The following is an 8759-nucleotide window of genomic DNA, read 5'->3' on the forward strand; positions in this document are numbered from 1 at the left end:
GGGCCCGGCTGAGGCCAGCCGTGGTGCCGCTTCACCCTCGCCTAGATCCCCAGAAGCGGTGCCCAGGGCCGGGCCACTTCCTGCAGAGCCTCCGTCCCCTGCTCCTTCTCCGCTCTGGGGACAAACCGCGCGCAGTGCGCAGCGGCAGGGCCAGCGGCAGGGCAGGGAAGCTGGTAGCCGGCAGGCAGGGGTGTGGCCGCGCAGCTTCCCCGAGTCCGACCTCTAGATGACGTCAGAGCGCGGGAATTTCCCTTCCGCGCCCGGGGTGGGGAGTGGGGGCAGCGCGCGGCCCGGCACCCGCAGGACCGAAGGGGAACCTGGCCTGGCTTCTTCCTTTCATTTTATTGTAATTACCAGAATGTTCCAGGGCGCAGAATCAGGCTTCGCTGCGCCCCGCCCCCGCCCTCCCGGGCCCCGCGCAGCAAGCCGGGGGCGCCAGCCGGTCCCGTCCTGGAGCGGGGCCCCTACCGCACCCCAGATCCCTGGTCCCCCGAAGCCGCATGCAAGCTGCACACAGGGTGCGGCCTGGGCCGGGGTCTCAGGACTCACAGCGGCGCCCGGGGTCCCCCGAGGCCTGAGTTCTGCAGGGTTGCACCGGGGTCCTCCGCTGAGACCTCCAGGGCGCCTGCGGGTGGGGGTCCCCGGGAAGCATGAAGGTTCGCGGGGCTGCCCTCCTGCAGTGGACACAGCTGTGCACTCCATAACGCCAGCCACCGCCGAAGGGGAGCCCCGAGGATGCTGCTGCTCGGCTGTCACTCGGGCGACGCGAGCCCCCTCAGCCCGCCCCCTGCGGGGAGGAAGGACGCCCTCCTCTTCCCCGCGCGCCCCTCCCCCCCAGGAAGAGGCCAGGCCCCCGCCTGCGCCCCGCCGCCCTGGCGGGAGATCACACATCCACGCCTGACTAGGGTGAACTTCCCTTAAACGTAGTCACCGCCACGAAAGGGAAAAGCCGCTACCACTCGGCCCCAACACCTGCGCTCCCCGGAGCGGGTCCACAGCCCTCTGCGGAGGCTCCCGGCACCCCCATTTTAGGGTGAGAAGGCTGAGGCTCGGAGGGACCGAGCAGGGAACGTGTCGGGGGCCGCGCGTCCGGGACCTCCGCGGCACAAGGCGTTCTACGGCAAACAAAAAAAAACAAAACAAAAAAAAAAAGCCACAGCTGGGCCCCGGCCGCCCCAGCCAAGGACGCAGCCTCCCCGCGAGCCCCGGGCTCGTCCCTGACCCGACCCTGGGCTGGACCTGGGAGCCATCCCGGCGGCCACTCCCGGCTTCCCGGACCCGGCGCAGGCCTTCCCGGAGGGCACCCGGCGGGACCGCCCCACCCGCCCGCGACTCCTCGCCCCCGGCTCGGGGCGACGACCTCATCGACCTCACGGCAGCAGCCGACGCGGCGCCCCGGGGCCTGGGCAGGGAACCAGCGGCGGAGAGCGCGGGCCCCGCCGGCTCCGGAGATGCGGTCGCGCCGCCGCCCCGCGCCTTCGCGCCTCCCGCGGGTGCCCTCGGCCGCGCCCGCCCCGCCCCGCCCCGCCCCCGCGCGCGCGCGCTCAGCCGTCACCGGGGCGGGCTCTGCCCGGACCGCGCCGCCATTGGCCACAGGAGGTGAGGCCAGGGCCCTGGGCGGCCGCCGAGCCCCGCCCGCCTCTCTGCAGCGATGAATGAAGCGCGGGTGGGCCCCCACCTTTGCTCTCTTGCTGGGAACCCAGGCCCGGAGACCTCCTTCGAGGCGAGGCTTCTCGAGCTCTTGGTGCCTGGACTCCTCCCGGCTCCCGCTCCCAGCTGGAGGAACTGGCGGAGCTGCCAGGCCCAGCGGAATCCCCCGTGTTTTCATCCATTCTCTCTCTCTCTTTTTTTTTTCCAAAAACATCTTTTATTTCAGGAGCACGAATGTGGTAAGCAAGGCTCTAGGAGCACGGAGGCTGCCCAGCCTCCTCCTCCTCTCCCGTTCTCCGGTCAGATTCGCTTCCAGTTCACTTTATCCACAGAAGTAAAGATTTCACAGTAAAGGCTGCCAAGTAAAGATTTCCAAGTAAAGGTTTCAGTTTCATCCGTTCTTGCAAAAGCTAACGCGGCCCGGACCAGGGTCATGTGGCCCCCGCTGCCGCAGGCCGAGCAGAAGCCGCCAGGCAGGATCCTCACCGGGCCCAGAAAGTGGCTCCAGGGAAGGGAGCTAGTGAGCGTGTGCGGGCCAGCACGAGGAAGACTCCACAGATAATCGTCATGGTGATAGCTATCATCACCACCATCAACATCACCATCACCATCACCATCACCCTGGTCACCACCACTATCATCATCATCACCATCACCATCTTCACCACCACCACCACCATCATCTGCAGGGTCTTAGTTCACCCGGGTGAGGGTGGACTGGGCCCGAGGAAGGGTAAGTGCGCCGCTCGCCGATCCGGAGACAGAGGCAGCGAGGAGCCGAGTCAAACAGCCACTGAATTATTATTGCGCAGTGAGCCTCTTTTAAAGCATCAGCTACACGGGAGAGGGAGAGGTTCACGCCCACTGTGTGTGCCCAATCAAAGTTTCCTCGTAAACCACTCGGACTCCGCCCATCTAACTTCCTCTCATCCACCCTCTTGTCCAGCGCTGCGCAGATGGCGTCCGCCTCCTCAGCGTCCTCCCCCTGGGGCCCGCTGGGACTCCCCCGTCCAGTCTCCGCCCCCGCCCCCGTGTGCAGACCCCCGCGACCCGCCCAGCCCAGGCTCCCTGTACGTCCGCAGGAGGACGCCGCCCCTCCTGAACGCCTCGCCCTGCCCGCCCTGCCCCCCACGCCCGCTGTCTGAGCCCACGGGGCCGGGCACCCGCGTGTTTTCACCTTTCGGCGGCGATGCCGGTGGCTCCCGGAGGCTGTGCCAGGTCCCTCGCCCACTCCCTGCTGCTACAGCTTTGCCGCTGCTTCGGAGAACGTCCCCGAGCCACTAAAGGGCAAATGCATGGAACAAGGGAGCCGGCCACGCGGCCCCACAGCACCGTGGCCGTGGCCGCGGCCGCCAGCGTGAGAACGGACGTCACGGGCCCAGACCCGCCCGGAGAAAAGGCAGGGAACGGGAAGTGGCCGTGGCGTTGCTCACGCGGCCCTGAGCGGACTCCATCCCTCCAGGTTTGTCTCCGGGCAGTTACAGCGTCGCTTTTGCCATACGTGCAGTTCCTGGGGCGGCAGGAGGCAGAGGAAGACAAAGCGGAGCCAGGCAGCCCCAGCCAGCCGGCGCCGAGGGAGACGCTGGGGCGGGGGGGCGGCGGCCGGCCTGGCCCAGTCCCGCCGGAGACCCTTAGGTGGGGCACGGCCTGAGGGGGCGCGGGGCGTCCCAGGGAGGAGCCCGGGCGTGGGCACCACGTGGTGCGTGGACTGAGGGCGCGGGCAGAAGCGCAGGCCCGGTCTGCCGTCTGGTGGGTGGCTCATTATTTATTAGGTGCCGAAGGGGTGCCAGTCTGCGTCAGCCGGGCACGGCCAGGAGCCGCCGGGGGCTGATATCCTACACAAACACTCGAGGGCGGCCCTGGGCCCGTGTCGGGGCCTGGGCTGGGTGGGGCGGGACAGCCTCGAGGGAGGGAGGGTGGGCGGAGGCCGCCTCGTGGCAGGCGTGGGAAGGCCAGGGTGAGGCACGGCCTTGTCCACGGGCCTGAGGTGCGGTCCTTGCCCGGGGACACTCGGGCAGCCACCGGCAGGCTTGGCTGCTGTGTGCACACTGGGCCTGGGCGAGTGTGGCCAGAGGCCAGCAGACCGTCAGGACCGTGGTGGGCACCGGCGTGGGGGCCGCGAGCCTTGGGGAAGTGCAGCAGTCTCCGGAGCCCCCGGCAAGAGTCTGTTGGAACTCGGGGCCCTGAGCGAGGCAGGGACTCCCGGGAGGGAGCCGGGGCCAGTCCGAGGAGGACGCCCTGTTGACGGTGACGTGGTCTGGGGTGGTCCTGGGGCACGAGCTGGCAGTCTGCTGCGGGTCTCTGAGGGTGGGACCTGGGAGACACCTGGCCAGGACACAGAGCCACGGACGCCAAGGGAGAACACAGCCCAGGCCGCTGAAGCAGTACGCACAGGGGCAGACAGCGGACAAACAGGGACAGACAGCGGCTGGGCGGGGCAGCTGGGAGTGCCCGGGGTGAGATGGGGGTGAGGGTGGGTCGCCAAGGATAAAGCCAGGTGGGGGCCCAGACCTGGGAGTGCTCAGGCGGAAGTGGCCTCAGCTGCTCAGCTCTGCTGGTGCACCCGGGACCATCTGGGAGGATCTGGGGGAGTGAGGCAGCCATGGCGCCACAGCGCGGGGCCTGGCCCGGGCCCCAGCTAGAGGAGGGCGGCGGGGAGGGGCTGGGCAGGTGGCAGCAGCCAGAGGGCCCATGCTGGCCACAGACCGGACACCCTGGGGCCTGGCAGAGCCAGAGCCACTCCTGCCTGCAGATGGAACCACCCCCAGGGCTCAAGAAGCCCAGAGGTTCAGTAAATCCCCTGAGGACGTCCGCCCGCCTGGGGTTAAACAGAACATCAGGCCCTCAAGAAGCCACGGGGCGGCGACAATGGAAGCTCCAGTCCCCCAGGGGGAGGCGCCCAGCTCGCCTGCTGGCGCTTGCGGAGGCCTCGGGCGCAGGGGTCTCGGGAGGCCTTGTACAACCTGGGGTGAGACGGCCGTTCACGCCTGCACACTCGCGGCAGCGTGCCAACCCCCAGCAAACGGCACTGCTCCCGACACTGAAGGTCGCCGGACCTGCGGGCAGCAGGTACTGCCCAGAGAGCAGGCCGGGGCCGGCAGGGTTCTGTCACCTGGATTCCCCACGCTGTTCTCCAGCAGCTCGACTGTGTTGGCCTGAGGACACAGCCAGGGGGCTCTTCACGCGGCCAGGGGCTCTGCACACAGCCAGGGGGCTCGGCACACGGCCAGGGCCTCTGCGCATGGCCAGAGGGCTCTGCACGCGGCCAGGGGCTCTGCACGCGGCCAGGGGGCTCAGCACATTCTGCCGTTGACTGTGGACGCTGAGATCAGCTGACAGCCACGTCCCCTGCCGTCGGGAGGCAATTCTCTGGAAGACAAGGCTGAGCTGAGACAATGCCCTAGGTGCCGTGGCCCCAAGACACAGTGAGGACACGGGGACGCCTGCTGCCCAGAGCCGTCACCAGGGCCCATCGGTGAGCATTCCTGCAGAACGGGCCCAGGGTGGCCAAGCCTCAGTCCTCACGAGGTGACCACTCACGTGGGGACTCGCTGGGCACCCAGCAGGCAACTGAGGCTCAAGGCGGCCATGGCTCCCAGGGGCTCCCGCAGCCCACAGCCTCCCCGCCTGACGATCCACGCCCATGAGGTCCGCCCCGCACAAGCTTGGAGGACCGTGGGCTGGGTGTTTCCCCTAAGATCACTCCGACCGCCTGCTGTCTTTGCACATCGGGGCTGACCCTGGCCGTGATTCCTCACCCGAACATGGCACTGGACAGAGCGAAGCCCCCCACCCACGCTCCGTGACCGAGACCCCCCTCCCTCCTCAGCAGAATCCTTTCTCTGATGCAAAATGGTGGAATCATAGCTTTAAGAAGATTGTTAAAAATTCTCCACTGCCTGCGAATTGGCTCCTAACTTGTTTTCTCTAAATTTTTTTATTTTCATTTACTTGAAAGGCAGAGAGAGCGAGCGCGAGCAGTTCTGTTAGCTGCTTCATTCCCAGCCAGGCCACAGCCAGGAGCCTGGAACTCCGTCCTTGTCTCCCACGTGGGTGGCGGGGCCCAAGCACTTGGGTCATCATTTGCTGCCTGCCCGGGCGTTGGCTGGGAGCAGGATGGGAGGTGGAGCAGCCACTCGGATATGGGACGCAGGAGCCTTAAGTGGCAAGTTAGCTCACTGGACCACACTGCCCGCCCTAACTTTTGCATCATTTCCAAGGCTCGGGGTCGGTTAGGTGGAAATGACCATTGTCAACGCTGGAGGAGCAGGCACAGAGCAGTGTCCAGTGCTTCCGTTAATACCAGGCAAATGCGCCGACAGAGGCTGCAACAGGATGGCACAGGAACAGACCTGCAGCTCCCGGGGCCCGGCTGAGGCCAGCCGTGGTGCCGCTTCACCCTCGCCTAGATCCCCAGAAGCGGTGCCCAGGGCCGGGCCACTTCCTGCAGAGCCTCCGTCCCCTGCTCCTTCTCCGCTCTGGGGACAAACCGCGCGCAGTGCGCAGCGGCAGGGCCAGCGGCAGGGCAGGGAAGCTGGTAGCCGGCAGGCAGGGGTGTGGCCGCGCAGCTTCCCCGAGTCCGACCTCTAGATGACGTCAGAGCGCGGGAATTTCCCTTCCGCGCCCGGGGTGGGGAGTGGGGGCAGCGCGCGGCCCGGCACCCGCAGGACCGAAGGGGAACCTGGCCTGGCTTCTTCCTTTCATTTCATTTTAATTACCAGAATGTTCCAGGGCGCAGAATCAGGCTTCGCTGCGCCCCGCCCCCGCCCTCCCGGGCCCCGCGCAGCAAGCCGGGGGCGCCAGCCGGTCCCGTCCTGGAGCGGGGCCCCTACCGCACCCCAGATCCCTGGTCCCCCGAAGCCGCATGCAAGCTGCACACAGGGTGCGGCCTGGGCCGGGGTCTCAGGACTCACAGCGGCGCCCGGGGTCCCCCGAGGCCTGAGTTCTGCAGGGTTGCACCGGGGTCCTCCGCTGAGACCTCCAGGGCGCCTGCGGGTGGGGGTCCCCGGGAAGCATGAAGGTTCGCGGGGCTGCCCTCCTGCAGTGGACACAGCTGTGCACTCCATAACGCCAGCCACCGCCGAAGGGGAGCCCCGAGGATGCTGCTGCTCGGCTGTCACTCGGGCGACGCGAGCCCCCTCAGCCCGCCCCCTGCGGGGAGGAAGGACGCCCTCCTCTTCCCCGCGCGCCCCTCCCCCCCAGGAAGAGGCCAGGCCCCCGCCTGCGCCCCGCCGCCCTGGCGGGAGATCACACATCCACGCCTGACTAGGGTGAACTTCCCTTAAACGTAGTCACCGCCACGAAAGGGAAAAGCCGCTACCACTCGGCCCCAACACCTGCGCTCCCCGGAGCGGGTCCACAGCCCTCTGCGGAGGCTCCCGGCACCCCCATTTTAGGGTGAGAAGGCTGAGGCTCGGAGGGACCGAGCAGGGAACGTGTCGGGGGCCGCGCGTCCGGGACCTCCGCGGCACAAGGCGTTCTACGGCAAAAAAAAAAAAAAAAAAAAAAAAAAAGCCACAGCTGGGCCCCGGCCGCCCCAGCCAAGGACGCAGCCTCCCCGCGAGCCCCGGGCTCGTCCCTGACCCGACCCTGGGCTGGACCTGGGAGCCATCCCGGCGGCCACTCCCGGCTTCCCGGACCCGGCGCAGGCCTTCCCGGAGGGCACCCGGCGGGACCGCCCCACCCGCCCGCGACTCCTCGCCCCCGGCTCGGGGCGACGACCTCATCGACCTCACGGCAGCAGCCGACGCGGCGCCCCGGGGCCTGGGCAGGGAACCAGCGGCGGAGAGCGCGGGCCCCGCCGGCTCCGGAGATGCGGTCGCGCCGCCGCCCCGCGCCTTCGCGCCTCCCGCGGGTGCCCTCGGCCGCGCCCGCCCCGCCCCGCCCCGCCCCCGCGCGCGCGCGCTCAGCCGTCACCGGGGCGGGCTCTGCCCGGACCGCGCCGCCATTGGCCACAGGAGGTGAGGCCAGGGCCCTGGGCGGCCGCCGAGCCCCGCCCGCCTCTCTGCAGCGATGAATGAAGCGCGGGTGGGCCCCCACCTTTGCTCTCTTGCTGGGAACCCAGGCCCGGAGACCTCCTTCGAGGCGAGGCTTCTCGAGCTCTTGGTGCCTGGACTCCTCCCGGCTCCCGCTCCCAGCTGGAGGAACTGGCGGAGCTGCCAGGCCCAGCGGAATCCCCCGTGTTTTCATCCATTCTCTCTCTCTCTTTTTTTTTTCCAAAAACATCTTTTATTTCAGGAGCACGAATGTGGTAAGCAAGGCTCTAGGAGCACGGAGGCTGCCCAGCCTCCTCCTCCTCTCCCGTTCTCCGGTCAGATTCGCTTCCAGTTCACTTTATCCACAGAAGTAAAGATTTCACAGTAAAGGCTGCCAAGTAAAGATTTCCAAGTAAAGGTTTCAGTTTCATCCGTTCTTGCAAAAGCTAACGCGGCCCGGACCAGGGTCATGTGGCCCCCGCTGCCGCAGGCCGAGCAGAAGCCGCCAGGCAGGATCCTCACCGGGCCCAGAAAGTGGCTCCAGGGAAGGGAGCTAGTGAGCGTGTGCGGGCCAGCACGAGGAAGACTCCACAGATAATCGTCATGGTGATAGCTATCATCACCACCATCAACATCACCATCACCATCACCATCACCCTGGTCACCACCACTATCATCATCATCACCATCACCATCTTCACCACCACCACCACCATCATCTGCAGGGTCTTAGTTCACCCGGGTGAGGGTGGACTGGGCCCGAGGAAGGGTAAGTGCGCCGCTCGCCGATCCGGAGACAGAGGCAGCGAGGAGCCGAGTCAAACAGCCACTGAATTATTATTGCGCAGTGAGCCTCTTTTAAAGCATCAGCTACACGGGAGAGGGAGAGGTTCACGCCCACTGTGTGTGCCCAATCAAAGTTTCCTCGTAAACCACTCGGACTCCGCCCATCTAACTTCCTCTCATCCACCCTCTTGTCCAGCGCTGCGCAGATGGCGTCCGCCTCCTCAGCGTCCTCCCCCTGGGGCCCGCTGGGACTCCCCCGTCCAGTCTCCGCCCCCGCCCCCGTGTGCAGACCCCGGCGACCCGCCCAGCCCAGGCTCCCTGTACGTCCGCAGGAGGACGCCGCCCCTC

General features: G+C 67.4%; 1 protein-coding gene across 1 annotated transcript; it reads right to left on the reverse strand.

Moving 5' to 3' along the window:
- Positions 1–3228: 3228 nt before the first annotated feature.
- LOC133768217 (basic proline-rich protein-like) lies at positions 3229–7376 on the reverse strand. Its single transcript, XM_062202586.1, has 4 exons — positions 7251–7376; positions 6003–6128; positions 4763–4972; positions 3229–4233 (listed from the first exon to the last, which is right to left on the reverse strand). The coding sequence occupies exons 1-4, from the start codon at positions 7374–7376 to the stop codon at positions 3412–3414; spliced, it is 1284 nt and encodes a 427-aa protein (XP_062058570.1). The 3' UTR covers positions 3229–3411.
- Between the last annotated feature and the right edge of the window lie 1383 nt (positions 7377–8759).

The sequence above is a fragment of the Lepus europaeus genome, chromosome 10, assembly GCF_033115175.1.
Source record: "Lepus europaeus isolate LE1 chromosome 10, mLepTim1.pri, whole genome shotgun sequence".
In the NCBI taxonomy this organism is placed as follows: Eukaryota; Metazoa; Chordata; class Mammalia; order Lagomorpha; family Leporidae; genus Lepus; species Lepus europaeus.

Coding starts and splice junctions, on each gene's coding strand:
- LOC133768217 (XM_062202586.1), bottom strand. CDS start 7,376: ATGAGGTCGTCGCCCCGAGCCGGGGGCGAGGAGTCGCGGGCGGGTGGG. Junction 4,973..6,002: donor CCGGGCCCCGGGAGCTGCAG/GTCTGTTCCTGT, acceptor AGCTGATCTCAG/CGTCCACAGTCAACGGCAGA. Junction 4,234..4,762: donor GAACAGCGTGGGGAATCCAG/GTGACAGAACCC, acceptor TCACTCCCCCAG/ATCCTCCCAGATGGTCCCGG.